The sequence below is a fragment of the Cibotium barometz genome, chromosome 13 (assembly GCF_041138505.1).
Source record: "Cibotium barometz isolate CiBa-2024 chromosome 13, ASM4113850v1, whole genome shotgun sequence".
In the NCBI taxonomy this organism is placed as follows: Eukaryota; Viridiplantae; Streptophyta; class Polypodiopsida; order Cyatheales; family Cibotiaceae; genus Cibotium; species Cibotium barometz.
Genome location: NC_141058.1, coordinates 45,100,840 through 45,120,341, shown reverse-complemented (window position 1 = coordinate 45,120,341; position 19,502 = coordinate 45,100,840). Strand labels below are relative to the sequence as shown.

General features: G+C 44.0%; 1 protein-coding gene across 4 annotated transcripts in view; it reads left to right on the top strand.

Moving 5' to 3' along the window:
* The window catches only part of LOC147632731 (nodulin homeobox-like), a 48,657-nt gene extending 30,413 nt beyond the window's left edge, over positions 1-18,244 (top strand). For 3 of the 4 annotated variants that reach the window (XM_086807570.1, XM_086807571.1, XM_086807573.1), the window contains 7 exons: positions 2,407-2,571; positions 2,666-3,005; positions 3,193-3,318; positions 3,431-3,500; positions 15,915-15,978; positions 16,071-16,292; positions 16,400-18,244. In XM_086807570.1, the coding sequence (XP_086663696.1) occupies positions 2,407-2,571; positions 2,666-3,005; positions 3,193-3,318; positions 3,431-3,500; positions 15,915-15,978; positions 16,071-16,292; positions 16,400-16,723 (1,311 nt within the window). In that variant the 3' untranslated portion in view covers positions 16,724-18,244. The remainder of the gene's footprint in view (positions 1-2,406; positions 2,572-2,665; positions 3,006-3,192; positions 3,319-3,430; positions 3,501-15,914; positions 15,979-16,070; positions 16,293-16,399) is intronic. The other variant, XR_015267229.1, reaches the window with a different exon arrangement.
* The last annotated feature ends 1,258 nt before the right edge of the window (positions 18,245-19,502 follow it).

The following is a 19,502-nucleotide window of genomic DNA, read 5'->3' as shown; positions in this document are numbered from 1 at the left end:
CCTCAGGACAGGATGGCTTTCGGAGCAGCTACTCTACCCTTGATCACATCTTCACCCTCCGTGCCATCATCGAGGAGGGCAGAGCACGACTTCAGAGGATTTATTGTTGCTTTGTGGATTTTCGCAAAGCTTTTGATATTGTACCCCGAGCCCACCTCCTACACCGTCTACAGGAGATCGGAGTCCCATCTTACATGGTTTGGAGCATCATCGCTCTCTATGAGTCCGTCACCTGATGAGTGAGAGTCTTAGGAAGTACATCACAGGAGATTTCCAGCACTATTGGGGTGAAACAGGGCTGCCCTCTATCACCCACTCTATTCGGCCTCTACATTGATGAGATCTTGAGCTTCATTGATGGATTAGGCGGGGCTGGTCCCACACTGGCAGACATATTGATCCCCATACTACTTTATGCAGATGACATCGTGCTCGTCTTAGACTCAGCCGAAGGGCTTTACAGACAGTTGGATGCCTTACATGACTTTTGCACTCAGCGGGACCTCTCTGTTAACCTTGGTAAAACCAAGGTAATGGTGTTCAATACCTCTCGCCCCTTTACATCCAGATTGAGCTTCACATATAGAGGGGATCCTGTGGAGATTGTCTCATCCTATGTCTACCTTGGTGTCACTTTCAGTGGCCTACGCTTTACCATGGTTCCCGCAGCGCATGCCAGAGTGACGCGGGGATATGCAACCTTGAGCTTACTTGAGCGGTAGTGCTTCCAAGCACATTTCCAGGAGCCTAGGACGAAGGGATGGCTTTTTGACACCCTCGTCACGCCAGCCTTGATGTATGGAGCAGCCAGATTTATATGATGAGGATTGGCAGCGGGTTGAGATGCCCCAGGTCATGATGTTCTCCTGTATGATCCACAACAAACCATCAGTCCCACACCAGATTATGCAGGCAGAGTTTGCGGCAGCCCCGATGGTAGTGGAGGCACTCTTCCAGATAGTCACATACCTCCATCGCATCGGTCACATGGATCGCCACAGGTACCCGAGGCTTGCCCTGGAGTCCTCTAGACAGCTAGCACTTGAGGGGCACTCTGGAGTATGGTATGCACTAGTTTCCACTTGGTTCTTAGTATATGGGCTTTGCATGGACCTCTTACCCCCCCTTCAGTACAGTTTGCACTCCCCTTTTCTCCAGCTTTCTGAGGAGGATACCAACCGGGTTATCCGGTCAGATCTTCTCAGTCTCTACACACATTGCACATGGATCACACCTCTGGAGCTCCCCACGAAGATGCACTTCTAGAGAGATCACTTCCTCACACTCATTGAGGATTGATTCATCCAGCAGCCGGGCTACTTGAGTGCTCACATGTCCCATGCCATGCGGATTGTGATTGGCCAGATACGGGTTTCATCCCACCGCCTCAGAGTGGAGACAAGTAGAGCTGAGCGCATCTTTAGAGCCGGGAAGCTCATACGGAGACCCAGAGAGGAGAGGATTTGCCAAGAGGTTGAGACGGTTGAGCATTACATATGCCGCTGCCTAGTACGGGAGGTTTCACTGTCTATTTCGTGAGGGATTCGGTCCACTCTCTAGGATCATTGACTTCTAGGACTAGCATTGCTTGGTGCTCTTGCTTCTTGAGCTCCGCAGACACAGGGACAACACCTTGAGAGAGCCTTGGTCCCAGCCACCCCGCCCCCTCCCTCGCTAGCCAACCATCACCAGTTTCTTCCGGACCCAGGAGGTGGAGGACACCGACATAGTGGATCTTGTGGACCCTCCACAAGCTGCTCTGGACCTCGCCCTAGAGGAGTTACCTCGGACCGAGCCTCTGCACTCCAGCGTGCCCGATGCCCTCGACCTGCCCGTCGGCCACACCTCATCAGCTCTAGATCCAGTACATGCTCCACCGCCATTGAGCTATGTTTCCACGTGACATATCTGAGGGAGACCTCTCGGCCATACTCATCAGCCCCATGCTTGATATTTTGGAGAGTGGAATACCATCTACTCGGAGGTGATGTTGCTCCCATGTTTTTATGTTCTTAGTAATCCATGATGAGTTTCCATGGACAGTTTTGTATCACCCCAGTGAGATAGCTATGTTTATGTTTTTTTTCTGTTTTATTTTCCATTCCATAATGAGATATACCATGGACATTATTGTATCACTTTGGTCTCATAGGCCCATTGGGTCTTTAGTAGACACTTAATATATCTTTCTTTCTCTCTCTCTCTCTCTCTCTCTCTCTCTCTCTCTCTCACACACACACACACACACACACACACACATGTACATGGTGTTAGGGTTTTGAACTCACGACCTCGCTTTGGTAGGCTGGAGTGATGTGATCTAACCATTCAGGCAAGATCCTGCCATCTTTTTTTTCAAAATGATATATTTACACAAGGGTAATTTGTGCCTTCCTTCTTGTGTAGGTGCTTGCTCTTGTGAGGAAGGCCTTGCTTGAAGAGCCTAGAGACATGCAAGAATTGGAAGAAGATGATGCCATACCTTCTGGTCTTCTCTATGTACATGCAATGCGTCTAGCAGATATATTCTCAGATGATTCCAATTTTCGCAATTTAGTAATGGACCACATCGTGCGTGAATCTCCAAATGTTGCTTTTTTAAAGACATTGTGAATTTGTTATATGGGGTGCTGTCTTTACAACTAATTTTTACATGTTAAATTAGGCTCCAGACCTTGCAAATGTCCTGGCGCTGTCACCAACAGTCTTCTCATCAGGATGGTGCAGAAGGGCCATGGTAGATGATGCTGCAAAGTCGATATCAGATGCTGTGCTTATATATGATCCATTTCGAGCTGCCGGTGCAGCCATGCAGTCTTTTAAGAACCCACCACCAGGATCCGCAACACGAGCACAGGGGAGTTCTGCCTTGTTGCCAGACAATTCATCTGGGTGTTGTTTGTCAGCAGGCCAAATACACTTTGCTGCTTATTCTCAAGAAAGATCATCTTTGTTTGTGAAGATTGTTGCAAACCTACATTGCTTCGACCCTGAAGTCTGTGCAGGTTGGTTTCCACTTTATTTTTTGTAGCGTAGTGCCATTATTACAGACTTCAAACATTCTGTGTGTGTGCATGTGTCTACCATGGCACTGTTTTGGTTCTCTTGAAAAACTGGTGTACTGTTTTAGATATTGAGCTTTTTATCGTGTCCTGTGGGAATCTTAGAAACACTTGTGTTTTTATTTTGCAGCTGACGAAAAGGATCGGTTCTTAAGCCTATTCATCGAATGTCTTATGGTTGGACCTTTAACTCCAGGAAACAGTGCCTTTTTTATGAGCACAGTTCAGACAACTGTGCGTGTTTGTGAGAACCTTCGTAAGATATGAATCTATTCTTGTCCGAATTGATGTTATGTACTGCTAACCATGCATGAAGTCTTTGCTGGAGTTTCTTCTCAAGACATCTTGTATGCCACTTTTTTGCTCAGTTTTGCTGTTGGACCATGTATCCTCCCTTTCAGTTGAAGCAGTGAGTGATGAAGACTTGCAGCTGGTCAGGTAATGTAGCTCTTCCCCCACATCTTTACTCTGATGAATCACTGGAGGATTATGAGTGACCTTGAAAGTCACATATGGTGGGAGCTCTGCAATCTGTGGCTGAAGAGCTTGCCAGGCCACTTTTTGTGGTTTATGGTTGTGAGTTTATAAAAAAATTTGCGGAGGTTTAGGGCTGATCCACATTTTTGGCTTGCCAGTTTGAAAAGGTGGCCTCAGTGTTTGGCACAAGGGAAAAATCCTTATTCAATATAATGGATACTAAAACATCTCACCTGAGCTTCTGGTCCCCTTTGGTCCCTCACATTTCTGACGCACCCCCCCCCCCCCCCTCCTCTTCTGATCCCCATTGCCGCCGGAACGAAATGGCGGAACAACCTGAACCACTAGGCACACTGGTCAGCCGGGAAACCTTATTGCTTATGGATAATTATGTGGCCAGGAAACAGGGACCTCACCATCCAGCAAGGACAAAACCACCTCTATGGCCCCACTAGCCAGGTGTGCAGGTGTGCATGGGGACATGGTGGACAGTATGAATGGCATCAGTTTGAGGCAATAACTTCATGGACAGATTGGTACAACTCTTGGGGTCGAAAAGGACTCAAGGTTTTAAAAAGGTCCCTTTTTCACAACCCCATGTGGGGGGGAGGGGACAAAGGTTTAAAAAGCCTTAAAAACATTAGAATACCTTTTTTTAGAAGGGATCGTGGCCCATAAGCTATTATTGGTGGCCACGCGTGTGTTTTTTCTGAAGAGGGGCTGGCGGGATGCAGAGAGGTGCTTCCCTATTGGTGAAAAAAGTGGAGGGCTGCAGCAGAGGAGGGTGTGTGTGCTTTCTCTCTCTGGAAAAAGGCTGTGCTGCAGTACATACAGGGCCGACTGAATTTCTGAGAAACCTACCAGGAGACCCCATCTACTTTGATGATGACCTAACTTGGATGCAGAGACAACATAGGAAATCATGCATGCCACAAATTAAAGCAGCACGTGCTGATGACTTCATCATCCGCCCACGCTACATGGACACACACCTATCTTTTGGGGTGAGATGTGCGATCGGCCAGATCCACACCTCGCCCTACCAATTGAGAGTGGAGACTGCCAGATATGGGCGTAGGGCGGCCGCACCAATGGCAGCTTTGTCACACAGAGCTCGAGACAGAGGATCATTTCATATGCCGATGCCCTGTATACTATGAGACTCGGGGGAGATTCCATTGCCTCTTCCGAGCTAGGTTCGGACCACTCTCCAGGATCATGGACTTCCCGGATCAGAGATACTTGGGACTTTCTCTTCTAGAGCTCTGCACACACAGGGAGTCCTTAGTGAGATCCAGATTAGCTGTACTTGCTCGAGGACCAGCATAGAGAGCTATCACCGATTTCTTCCAGACCAACGCTCCGAGGGCCAATCCACCCACCATACCCGGACCATAGGCTAGTGCAGGGGCTCGGCTGAGAGGTGTGATACTTGAGAGAGCCACTGAGTTATGCAGAGCTCGACGCCCCAGGGCCACAGCCATGCCACCACAGGAGGATCCAGGCCATAATCTCCCATCATCGCAGGACCTTGCGCCGGCTCAATTTTACCACCTTGAGCACCATGTCAAAGCAGCCCATGAGGGATGTATTAGGGTGATATTAGAGCTCTCTGCTCATGTACCTAGATCAGATTTTATAGTTCTAGATTTTTGTTATCTTTCTTTATTACTATTTTGTACCCAAGATGATGTACCTCATGGATATGATGTAACCTTTTGGTCTCATAGGTCATTTTGGCCTTTTGAAGACGTTAATACGACTTTCTCTCTCTCTCTCACACACACACACACACACACACACACACACACACACACATTAGGGGCTGGTGCATCTTTCCTTTACCCCCATGTGCAACTCTACTATCTTGGTGTACTTGTTGTGTACTTGCCTATAGCCGCATGTTGTACTTGCTATACGTATGTACCTATTGTACTTGCTGTAGTCGCTTGTTGTACGTGATTGTGACCTGTTGAAACCCTAACTATACTTGCAAGTACCTATTGAAACCCTAATTGTGCTTTTGACACCGACTTTCTTGGCCAGGTTTGCCTTTTTTGGCGGGGTTTACTTTCTTTGAATCAAATGTCGGAGTCAGCTATCTGAGTCAGACTACTTGAGTCATCTTGTCTGAGTCAGCTGCCAGAGTCCGCTGTCAGAGTCAGCTATCTGCATGAGCTGGCTGAATCAGTTCTCGGAGTCAACTCTCTGAGTCAGCTGGCTGAATCAGTTCTCGGAGTCTGCTCTCTGAGTCAGTTGTCTGAGTCAATTGTCTTAGTCAGCTATCGGACTCAGCTGTCTGTATCAGCTATCGTAATCAGATTTTGTTTCACATTTTCAGAATTTGTTTCACATTTATTCTCATGCATATCTCATCCTGGGAGGGCTCATTACTTAAATCATTTGGGATTAATCTTTGCATTAGTCATTTATTTTCTTATAAAGGAACTAGACACTGTCTCTATGAGGTAAGACCTTCCCTAATGGCCACCAAGATAGGTAAATTTGAAGGGACAAAGTTCTGTGTTAAGCTTGAACACTTCAAGAGAGACTATTACACCAAGAAGAGGCTATCGACAAACCGGATGGAGGACGAAGATGAAGAAGAACATGTTGATGATGTGACCTCCCATGAGGCCAATATTGTTGACATTGATTGGGTCCTCTAAGTGCTCATAAGGATCCTAACTCAAATGTAAATCATATATGCCAATTGAATCCTCTCATTTTTAAAACCAATAGACCAAATTTGGAGTGAGATCATGTTGGGGCTAGGGTGCCCAAATGAGTCTATTGCCAATGCAACTGGGGTGACTACAAGGTTAGGGGCATAGGAGTTGGTACGGGTGTGATCAAGCTATGTAGCTTCCCGTGGTACTATTGCGAGGATTGAGGGTCAATAATTTGAGGGAGGGATTGTTGGATAAATTTGATGTATACATGGGAATGAGGGATAATATATGAAGCATAACCTTAGGGGAATAGGTGCAAAGGTCAAATCTAAAATCACCAGCAGTAAAACTCTCAAAAGCAAAATCGGCGCAACTCAGTAGGGAATCAAGTAGGAGAGTAATCAGGGTGAGGGAATGTAGCTAATTGATAGCTCAGTTTATGGGCTGGAATCATGGAGAGAATATGGTAGCATCTCGTATCTTAAGCAAGATTAGGGTCACCTAATCAGATGTACTCAAAGCCTACATAATGAGGCTCATATTTATGAATAAAATAATCCTCGTGCTTTATATTATTATGTTGGTTCTGTGTTAATTGCTTTGCTTATTGTTAATAACTTGATCATGTGCTTGCTTAGGCTTAATCCACCATGAGTAGGCTTCAACTCATTTTGTCTTCCTTATACATCATGAGAACTTCAATCTCCAAGATCTTCTTTTCCTCTTTCAAAAGAGCTGCAGTGATGTTAGCAGGTGTTGGAGAAGGAAGTTGGTGAGGATGGTGACCATGTTGCCATAGTTCTCATGGGGCAAACTTTTTAACATGCAATGTATATATCTTCTTCCATATTTAAGTTAATCCTTGCAAGCTGTGTGGTTAGGCTTCTCATCAGATTTAGGTGCGAGGCAAGAGGCTCTCCCTTGTTTAACTTAAGTTCAAAGAAGTGAATTAGAATGCTGATCTTGGAGCTCTTAGCTTGAGCACTAAACAATGTATCCAACTCTTCCCGGGCTTCATTTGAAGTGTTTCTTCCATCTATGTGATGGATAATTTAATCGCTCAAGAGCATTTTCATCCTTACTAACCCACAATGCTTCCCCCTTCTTGGTAGTAGGCTCTTTCTTCTTTCCATTGCCAATGCTCCACAGCCCCTTTCTCATTAATGTAAATTTACTCTTAGTCTACCATGTATGAAAGCTGGTTCCTTTAAATTTATCTATCTTGGTGGCTATTAGCTTACAAGAAATAAATGATTAATGTAAAGGTTAATCCCAAATGTTTTAAGTAATGAGCTCTCACAGAATTAGACATGCATGGGAATAAATGTGGAACAAAATCTGATTCCGGTAGTTGATTTAGATAGCTGAGTCAGGTTGTTGACTCTGAAATCTGACTCAGGCAACTGACGTAGATAGTTGACTCCGAAATCTGACTTGGTTAATTGACTCAGATAGCTGACTTTGACAATTGATTCAGCAAGCTGATGCAGATAGCTGACTCCGAGAGCTGATTCAGCCAGCTGATGCAGGTAGCTGACTTTGATAGCTAATTCAAACGGATGATTCAGACACCTAATTCAGATAGTTGATTCAGCGTCATGATTCCGCATTCTGATTCCGCCCGTTGAATTAGCAAACCGGGCTAAAAAAAGTAAACCTAACCAAGAAAGTCAACAATAGGTGTGGCAACAGGTAGCGACTATCAGTAGTAGCAGGTCGTTGACTGTCAGCAGCCAGCAGGTCGTCGGATTGTCCACAACAGGTTGTCGATCGTCAGCAGGCAGGTCATCTGCAGCAGTTCGTCGACCGTCGGCAGCAGGTTGTTTGACTGATTGAGCAGGTCGTTGAGAGTCACCAACAGGTTGTCTAACTGATTCCGCGTTCGTATTGTACCTTGATGTTGATGTTGTATGCTTGATCTTAGATGCCGACTGAAGCAAAGCACCAATCGAAAGACAAAGTAGCGCACAGAGCTGACATGACAAGGTGGCGCGCGGAGTCGGCTGCAGGATTGAAAAGACAGTTTGTAGTAGTTCGTCTATAGCAGTTGTGGACGCTCTAGCTGAGACGAAAAGGGCACGTGGCCTTTGCGTAGCTGATGAAGTGTTGCGCAATACAGTGCTCGTGAGCGTGTTGCAAGAGGTCGTCAGGCAAAAATTTGTTCCAGAGAATTTTTGCAGAGAAAGAAGCTTTGGAAGAATCCATGAGTGCTTAATGGATAGGATGAACTATATTGGTCTTGCTTACAAGTTGATTACAATAGCGGATTCCGATGGCTGACTCCGACAATTGAGTCCGACATCTGATTTAGATGGCTGACTTTGACAGTTGACTCCAACAGCTGACCCCGACATCTAATTCTTACGGTTGACTCCGCAGGTCGGAAGCTGATGTGGCATCAGCAAGTCAGAAGCTGACATGGCATCTACAGATCGGAAGTTGACGTGGCATCTAGAGGTCGGAAGTTGACGTGGCATCTGCACGTCGGAAGCTGCAACCCAAATGTCGAACTCCAAAGGCCGTAGGTAGAATGTTGAATGCCAAATAAGGTTGATGTTGATGCCGATGCGCTTGGTGTCAGGCGCTAAGTTGAACTGTGTGGTACAACAGGCAGCAGTGCAGAGCATAGTTGACGTAGCAATTGTGTAGCACCGCCGCAAAGTAGTATGGCTGCAGATCTGAGATGGTGCCAGATCTGTATAATTGTGAGATGGCGTTAGTGGTGGGAGCACTGCTTAGAGATTTGGATAGCAGCAAGTCATCCAGAGGCATTTTGTTCGTGAAGATCGTTGCTGATGACATCTTGCTAGAGTTCTGTTCGATGATCCTAGGGCCATTCTGTTCATGAACAATATGAGGAAGAATGGCCCTAGGGCCATTCTTGCAGGACCTCAAGGCCTCAAGGTAATTTTTGGGATGGCCATGGGGCATCCAAGAATGGCCCTGGGGCCATCTTGTTCATGCACAACACGCCTCTTTTCATGCCCAATAGGTGGAAGAATGGCACTAGGGGCATTCTTGCATGACCCCAAGGCCTCAAGGTCATTTTGGGATGGATCTCAGGGCATCCAAGAATGGCCATATGGCCATTTGCTTCATACCCAACATGTACAAGAATGGCCATACGGCCATTCTTGCATGACCCCAAGGCCTCCAGGTCATTTGGGGATGGCCATGGGACATCTAAGAATGGCCATAGGGCCATTCTTTTCATGCACAATAGGTTGACGAATAACTCCAAAGGCAATTCTTGCATGAGTCCAAGGCGTCTCTATCTCAGGCTTTGCTCCGACGGCACTCTAGCTCCCTGGGGTTGGTTCCACATCCAAGAGCTGAGAGGGGGTGTTAGCAATCATCTCCTGTCTGTATATTTACACCAGGGCCTCTGTTGTGGGTGTGCCCGCCCAATTTAGGTGTTTTCTCATTTTTTGCCACTCTCCCTACTTTTCCCTATTTTTACCAGGTGTGGGAGGCTGTTCTGTGGCTCCTGGCTGATCCAGACATTGGCCGATTGCTGGCCCGAGTGTTCTGTATGCTGGCCGACTGCCCCTATTGCTCCATGTCTCCATCTGTGTGCTGGCCAACTGGAGATATGAGCAGGTCGTGAGCTTTTTGGTGCTGTCGGCTGCTTTTTGGGCTGCCCGACTGGCTCATAGGGGCCATATAAAATGGCCCCTTGCCCCCACACATGTTGTATTGGGTATTCCGGGTTTTCTTGTGTATATAGTAGAGTTATACACCTCTCATTTCTCCTTCTCTATTGCTGTGTTTTTCTGCAGTGCACTTGCTCTTGAGTTTTCAGATTTTGTCTTCATCTCCGTTGCATATTTTAACAGATTCATGATATTGCACGAATTTCCACTTGTGTTTTGGAGGGCTATTAGCAATTTCTAGTTGCATATCATTTGGCTTTCTCAAAGGATGTTTGGTGGAGAGAGAACTTGTTGTTTGGCCAATGGTGTGTAGCCTAGCGGCGTGGGTTTGTGACTGGGAAGGGGGAGGTCCCGATGCAAGAGAGGGAAGAGGAGAGAGAAGGATTGCACTTAAGTGGAGTACCACACACTCATAATGGAGTGATCACATGCCCTCACGGGAGTACCACCATAGCTAAGAGCTTGACGCTCAAAGAAACTGTAAATCTTGATTAGTAGAATGATTATTTCCACGAGGGTTTACAATTCACTTTTATACCAAGTTCCCCTTTTCACACACATGTATAGGTGCCCATGCCCAACTATTTCTAGCTCTTTATGTCCACATGGCCTTGGCCCCCATTGTCTATCTGCTAGGCTTACTTACAAGTCCTTTGTCCCATATTTATATGCTTATGATCACATGTTCACGGCCACTACATTACAAACTATCCTCTCCTACAATGATTTCATCCTCGAAATCGAATGATGGTCGTGCAAAAAGCCAAAATTGGTTTCATCCTCGAAACCTAGATGATGGATCCACGGACATCTTCTTGAGTGTAGGACTTCTCACACATGGTTGGTGGTTTTGGATGCCCATGGTTGTGAAGTTTTCTAACAAGTATGTGCATACATGGGACATGTATTTGAGACCGAGTGAGTGCATTATATGCAGTTTTCAGCCATGTATTAATCCCACGCTCTCATGGACACGTATGGCCATGCGATTTCGGATACCATTCATGGAGATTTGAGCTCTTCGGAGATGCATTACTCTATGAGCTGATTTGAGGCTTCATGACTTGAGGTCTTCAAAACTGTGAATCTAGTAATTTTCAACAAGTAACACTTCAGAGTTGCCTCCCAAATCCACCATACGATGTTTCCACAAACTCCTCATAGTTTTCTTGGCATGAGTGGTTACCAAGGAACCTCGCATGTATCACATAGCCTCCGGGATCAAATGGAAATTGGGCATCACTACGATAAAAAATGTAGTCTCCAGTATCAAATGGAAATCGGGCATCACCATTGTAAAAAATGTAGCTATCCATGTATCCTCCCGGTTCAAATGGATACCCTCTACGTGCACAATGCTCCGATAAACTAAATGTGTAACAACTTGGATCAATTACATATCCAAGTAGATCCATGCTTATATCCTCTTATCACAATGCCGCCCAGGTCGAAAGGAAAACTCAAAGGCCCATTCTTGCGACCATAGTAATGACTCTCATCAACATTCACAATGTCATGAGCATCTATATTGACCACATCAATGACATGGTCCACGTAATGCTCGACATCAAGACCACTATCATGATAATACCCATACACATAAGCATCATCCAATACTTCATGTTCATCATGTACATAAGCATCATCCGATGCTTCATGATTATCATGTCAATGCTGTTCCAATCCATGAAATGCCTCCATATCACCAAAAGTAACATTTTCAAGAGTGTAAATAGATGAAGAAGATAAACTCTCTTCATTCAGCAATCCATAAGATGAGTCCATGGATGTAGGCATTATCATAGAGGTTTCACAAGATCCGTGTGACAATTCAATAAGGATCGCATCAAGGCAAGTAACTCCATTTCATGCAAAGATGATAGCTCCTTACAAAAGCTATTCAACTCATCATCACTCACATTCTTGCCTCGTATGTCATCACCACAAAAGTCATGATTATCCCATGAGTTGTACTATCATTTGGCACCAAGTTATGGGTTGAGCATGCATCAACAATGGTCTAATCAGCCAATGCACTATGATCTTGAGATTTTACTCCACAATCAATCATGGGAATAGTATCCATAAGTAATGAAGGGTTTGCTGAATTTTCAACACATTCACGTGTATTACTTTTACAGTAATAGTAACTTTCCATAGAAGTCTTGGACTGAAGTGAACTCCCATTTTCAATATCATCACATTCACGTGTATTCTCCACAATTGATACCTCACAATCTTGAGCATGGATGTCCACACTTTCACCATTCTCATGCATCCACTTGTCATCCATTATCTCCACATCCTCATGGAAGATATGCCCATCACATGATGTAAAGGTTTTAGCATGATCTTCACTTGCATAATCTTCACATGATATAGACACATGGCATTCCATCCCATCCTCAAGATTCCGAAATTTGTGCAACATAAAATTCCCAAGAGTCCAAACCTTTGGCTCTTTTGCATCAACACCACAATCAATGTCATCATATTCATCCTCCCCAATGGTCGTAAGTAAATAGGTCATCCACATTTAATGACCAATGGTGATGTGAAAATCTATGGCGTTTAGACTTCATAGAAACTTTGGACTTTGGGTCAACATTTAGGCTTGATGTAGTGGTGGGAAAAGAATGTGAAGTATATGCATCAAGCTCGACATCATGGATGTCATTACCATATGAATGAGTTTTCAAATCAATCATGTGTGCATAAACTTTTGTCACCTTTGCTTCTTTCCTGGTATCCAAAAAATACACATGGTTATAAGTGGACCATCCATGTATGCTCTTCTTCCTTTTGGCCCTTTTGTAAGTAACCAGCATGAAACCCAATTCCTTTTTCAAAACATGTACACCAGGTTGCTCAAAGACCAAAAGTAGATTGGACCTCACACCATTTGCATCATCCTCATCATCACACAAGTATCCTTGAGTACTTAAGTGCATCAAACCTTTTGCTTGCTTGAGTTTTATGTGGCTGTCCACTATTCCGGCAAATAGCATGACTTCTCTAAGCGTATAGTTGTTGACTTCACCGATCATACGTTGCACTACATGATGGAGATCAACACGCAATCCATTCACAAACTTCTTTGTTACCACTTTCTCATTATAGCCACCAACGAAGAAAGAAAGAAACCAAAACTTTTGGATATAGTCTTGGAGATTCCCACTTTGCACAAGCTTCATACATTGATCCTCCAAAACTTTTCGTTCATGCAATTGAACAAAATGTTGCACTATGTAGTAGGATAAATTCTCTCAATCCTCTGTCTCTTTCACATCAACAAACTCGTTGTGCCACAATGGTTTGTCCCACCATATCTTTGCACCATGAAGGTGAGAAGTCACCCAATTGACCTTTTTGGATTCTTCATTTCATTGTGAATGGTCAAGGAAGAAAATCTTATCCAAGGATCAACTTTGGATGAGCCTCCTTCACTATCAAACCACATTTTTTTCTTTGCAATTACTAAATGGCATGGTACCTCCTTTTGCATCCACCTTGAGCATACATTTTCATGCTTCAAAATGTCTATGAAATACTGAAATTTCATAGGTCTTTGCACCCACAAAAGCATGTGCTTATATGCCCTCTCATAATCATGAAAGATGTCATTGTCCAAACCATAAACATTGGGATAGTTTGAACTCTCATCAACATGTTGCATGCTTGTAGAAACATAAGATGGACACAGAGATTGGTTTCCTTTATTTGCATCTACTCTAGGCATATAGACACCCATATCCTTATCCACCTTGATGAGAACCTTATGCATCAAAGAGGCAACAAGCTTTCCATCATTGGAAGATACCAATTGCTTTCCTCCATACCCACTTCATGAAGAACAAAGTTTTTGACTCTTTAAACCATTGATAGACAATGATAATGGACGTAGCCGATTCTCCTCATGTGCATGGTTATTTGCCAAAGGAATGTTTTCATGCAATCGCTCTTGATCACCAACATCCCTATGATTACATGTAGGCTCCTCTTGGACCCTGAATGGTGATTGTGCCTATGGTCGATGCACTTGTTTTGCCATGATTTAGTACTTTTTCACATTGAAGATGGTCCTGAACTCCAAATAAAGTGTTCTATGGCTCTTTGGAATGGTATTTGAGTGTACTATCCATGTATGTAATCACTTTTGACTGGATCACAGTGGAAGTATTCTTTGTTTTGACTTTCTTGAAAAGTCGAAGGATGGTGGTTGACCTAGTTAGGGTTGTCGGCCTTGGGTGTTCCTCCAATATGCCAAGGGCACACTCACACAATCTAGATTCTAGAAGGAAATGTGAGTACAATGTGTGTGTGGGAATTGCATAGAATGCTTGAAAGGATTGGGTAGCTTCACTTACAAGATTGATTGCATGAACTCTTGCCAATAGTAAAATGCAATAAATCACTTAGCATGGACTCGCACCACGATCTCCTTTGGTGCGCTGCTTTTGCTCGTCCCCGAACGGTTCCGGAGTAATGTTGGGGCCTAAAGCTGAAGCCAAGGTATCCATACCCGAGAAAGTAGAGAGGGTAGTGGTCAATAGAGCAATGGAGTTCTGCAAAGCTTGCATCTGGGCTGCGATTTGTGCCTGACGTTCCGACGAAGAAGCTTTGAGAGCTACTTTGAACTCTTGGAAATCTGATTTTGACACAAAATCGTCAAGGCATCGGTACCTTCCGTAGCCGGCAAGACTTCGCGTTCCACAAGGGGCTCCTAACTCCGATTCTTGGGTCGACATCGTGAAGAGGGTACGTGGAGAGAAAATTCGATCTTTGCACAATAAAAGTGCGAGGGAACTTGAGAGCTTGAGAGCTTGAAAACTTGAGAGATGTGTGGCAAGAAGCCCACTTAAGGGGTTTATAAAGATAGCCCCAAAAGCTAAAAATCCCCAAAAGCTATTTCCAAAATCGAAGGGTTCGCAAAAAAACCTAGGTTCGATGCGCCCACTGGCGTAAAGAGATGAGAGGTGTAGCCAGCCACCGTCAACTTGTTGCCAATGGGAGCAAGTCCGTCTCGGTTACTATGTATCATTCCAAAATCGAAGGGTTCACAGAATGATTATTCCCATGAGGGTTTACAATTCACCTTTATACCAAGTTCCCCTTTTCACACACACTTATAAGTGCCCATGCCCAACTATTCCTAGCTTCTTACGTCCACATGGCCTTGGGCCCCCATTGTCCATCTCCTAGGCTTATTTACAAGTCCTTCATCCCATATTTACATGCTCATGATCACATGTTCATGGTCACTACATTACACCCGAATTCAAATCCCCGCAGGTTCCTTGGCAGCATCTGGGCCGTTTGTGGCCATATTTGTACTGCCTTCGGGCAAAGACCAAGCTGCCTCTGGGTGGGCACTCAACTCTACTACAGAAGGATCTACTCAAGGGGGGAAAAGAACTTCTTGTTTGACTACAAATAGGGGGGGGTCAATGTGACTAGCACTCGAGTTTGGGATGGAGCACAGGATGATGCAAGCAAGAGACATGAACTTGAGTAAGGACATGGGAGGTAGATTTTGTGTATGCTGCAGCCATTGCTCTCTAGACTGTTGGGGCAGTGATTTATGCATTGGGCTCCCCATCAAGAGACCTTTGGTTAAGTCCCATTCCATGCACTTCAGAGCTTTCATATGGGATTGCATGTGGTCAGCTGGCTTGGCTATGATGTTAAGAGACTCACGACCATAGTACAAAAAATGCAGGGTTAGAAACCTCTGAAATGTTTGTAGAAACCTCTTTCCCTTCCTCCTCTCCTCTTCTCCTTCTCTCTTTTGCATGCTCTCTCTCTCTCTCTTCGTTCCTTTCTCTTTTGAAAAAACCATCTATATTTTTTTCATGATTTTTAGTATATTTGTAAAACCTTGCGTCATTGTGCCAAGGGATGGAACTTTTTTAGACAAAAACTTAAAACCTTGAAATATTTCTGGTGAGTATGTATTGAATCAAGCATACTTGACCTTCCATGGGAGTATTTTTTATTTTGGTTCCAGACATGTGACTAAACTTACAAATGATTCACTTTGTTTTCTACAGCACCTTTTACTACGCACTTCATGAAGCCATATGTCCATCAGCAGTTTCAGAAGCTACCATGCATGTGAGTGGTGTCTTGGAATGCGGGGGATTACTAATTAGCTAGCAATAATGCGGACATTAGCTTGGAAATTAACTTTGTTGTTGCTCCTTCAGGAAGATCCTGTTGTTGCGTATGTTAAGGATGCACACGAACAGAAGCGGAGAACTCTGCTCGCTCGCTGGCAAAGGTCAGAACGCTGGCAACGAATCCAACATCTGTCAGAGCCTAGTGATAAAGAACAAAGTAACGCTGGAATCTCTATCAACAAAACTACTACCAAGGCAGCTTCAAGTCAGCAAGACAGAGAAAACGACGCTTGCCAGCAGCTATCTGAGGTATATTCTAGACTATTCGTGGGGTGTGCCTTGATTCTTTCTCTGGTTCTGCTTTGATCTATATTTATGTAGCAAGAACTGGATTTTGAACTCGTCCAAATCGACAGGAGGCGCAAAGCTTTGGTGATGACCAGTCTGTGGTGAAAAGGAAAAGGGTTGCCCTCGGGCCAGAAGATGAGATGGCACAGCCAAGGAAAAGAGAGTATGTTCAGCTGCTTGAAAGGGAATTAACAGAGTTGGAGCAAACAGGAGGAACAAAACCAGATGAAGTCATGGATGTGCCCATGGATGACACTGATTTTGCAAAAGACAATGCTGTGAACGACGGTGAAACAGATGATTTTAAAGTGGAGCGTAGTGAGTATCATAATGAGATTGCCACAGCATGTGAGATAACTAGATTTCCTGAGCACAGTTTAGCAGAGAGTTGACCTATAAGAAATGATGATAATTTTTCACTCCACAATGATAATGCCTCTAGTTTTGGACTAAAGGTGGAGGATGTTACACTCACAAAGAGACAGACAGCAGCCCGCATGGACAATGACCACAAACTGGGTGAAGAGAAGAGATAGAAAACCTGATGGGAAAGTTCTCAAAGTGGTGCTGAAGCCTGAAATGTCTCAGGTTTGTGTCTGCAAAGCAATCAATCAAGCTACTGAAAGCTGCACAGTTCAGAGTGCTGGTTCACAAGCAGAGTGTGAGCTGAAGAAAAGAGAGAGGTCTTAAGAATGAGAAACAATTGGCTGTGATAAAGGACGTGCTTCCAACTTGAAACAGACATTTAAAAACATCTGCAACTTATTTTTCAGTGGGCACACAACCTGAATATGAGGGTAAGGGCCCATCCTTTTGGGGAAACTGAGATCCTCATAACTCTTATATGCTTGTTGATGTCACAAACCATTGTTTGGTTGTCTGATGAATGAGGTGATGGCACAGGCTAAACAATTGCCCAGCTCGAGGAACATGTGGGTTTGAAGACCAGACACGAGTACATTTGCATGATCACACGAGAAAGCAGTGCTGATGGTGGTAGCTTTAACGACCCCATTGAGTGCTGTTTAAGGATGCCAGCATTACAGGGTAGTGCTACATTTACTAGCAAATCCTCATTGAGCACCACTTGGTGCAAACATGAGAGTCAATCCACCTTGGTTGTGTTTGATGCCTGCAGGAAGCATAGCAGCAAGAGAGAATTTCTCTTTCTGGCCTCTCTACTAGATGAGCTTCAGTGAAGTTTGTGAGGTATGAAGTTGGCCAGTATGTCTCTGTGCTGGAAAAAGACGGCAAAAAAGTTGCTACAGAATTGTGCAACAGGTCAATGAAGTCTGGCAGAGAAAACAAATGGATGAGCATGGAATGCATTGTGAAGATTACACATTCAAGGGATGACAAAGGCAAGAACCTTCCACATCCATAAGAAATAACTTTGAGCACATGGAATACAAGACACGTGTTTCTTCTCGGCTGATGCTTTTCATCCACCTCGGTGTGAATGTCTGCTTGTAGGTTTTGTAAATTACTTTATGGTTGCCTGCAATCAAGTGCAGCCTTGGTCAATCATTTTCAGAATATATATTGTTAACACTTGTGTGCAAGTAACACAAATATTTGAGGAGTGTGGACACTGGAATTCCTGGATGCACACCCTGTCCAAGCCCAAGAATTTGCACCGCCCACTGTCAGCTCTCTGACAATGGTGGGCAGGCATATATTTTAAGGCCCTGAGTAGGGGCTATGCAGGCTGTTCCTTTTCTTTGGTCTCAAAAGGTTATCTTGTTGTTGTGATAAGTGACTTAACCATGTGAACGAGAAGCAGAAATAAAGCCTCAGTTTCTTCATCATCCTCCCGTGGTCTCAAGACTTGTTGTAAGGCTTTGAAGCACTACAGGACATACTTGCACGATCTGTTTTGATGAAACAGAAGAAAGCAGTCAATTCTTCTCTCTCTCTTGTGGCCATTGTACGTTCTCCCAATAGTTCTTCACTTACATCTCAAGATCTCCATGTTACTTGCAGCCTTCTTCCTCCCCCTCCTTCCCTTCCCTTCATTAGCAAGTGAAGTGTTTCATTTCTTACTCATTGTTCCTAGTGGTTTGTGGTATGATGATGTCCATGCTTGAGACACGAAATGAAGCAAAATTTCTGAAATGACATTATTTTTGTAGCTTTTTCAAATGAAATATGAGGGAATAGAGAGGAGGGAAATATTTATTGGAATGAAGTAATATGGCTAACGTATAGTGTTCTTTATAATAAGACTTCGGATTGTGCCCCTGCTTCCATATTACTTTATCTTTGTGTGATTAGGTAATACACGGGTGTAGTGAGAGATTGGAACTAGACCTCGGATGGAGCAATGGGATACCCATGTTCTATGACAAAAGAATATGGGTATCCCACGTATGGTAATTAATTAACTAAAGTGGTTTGCGAGAAAGGTAGTCCCTTGTTGAACATGGACACACCATAAGGGCAAATGGTTAAATGGAGTGACTCAGCTACAAAAAGTATATAAATGATCAAGTGCAATTATTTAAGTACTTAACTTACCCATCAAATTGTACCTTTTTGGTTTTTGAGAAAGCCTTTTTGTTTGAATCCCACAAATCTATGACAAAAATATCCAAGCATAAGTAAGTAATGCAACTAAGTTTTTGAATTCCTTTCAAGAAACACTATGGCAATGCATAAGGCCCTAAGGGGATATAGGTAAAAGCACCTGCAATCAGATTGCTAGGTTATGAACACCATGTGATCGGGTATAGTGATTGAAAATGAAGAATGCTAGTCTAGTGAAAGAACCATTTTAAGTTCTCTAATTTCGAAAAAGACATGAGCTAAACTATCATTAAATTGCTGTAAACAAAGGTAAACAACAGTATGTGGGCAAGGATGTCACTACTAGGCTAAAAGCATATTTATGGATAGGTGGTAATGGGATAAACAAGTTGGGGTAAACAAATCCCTTAGAAACCCTCTCATATACTCAAGGGGTATTTGCATCGTCAAGTAAAACTGAATCTGCACCTTTTGAAAAATGCTATGTCAGTAAATGAGGCAGCAAGTCAAGGGATAAGTGGAGTGAGATGAAGATGATTTGGCAATAAGTGAGGTGAAGATGATATGGCAAGTCAAGTGAGGTAAGAAGACCATGTGGAAAATGAAATGAGATGAAGATGATGTGGCAAAAAGTGAGGTGAAGAT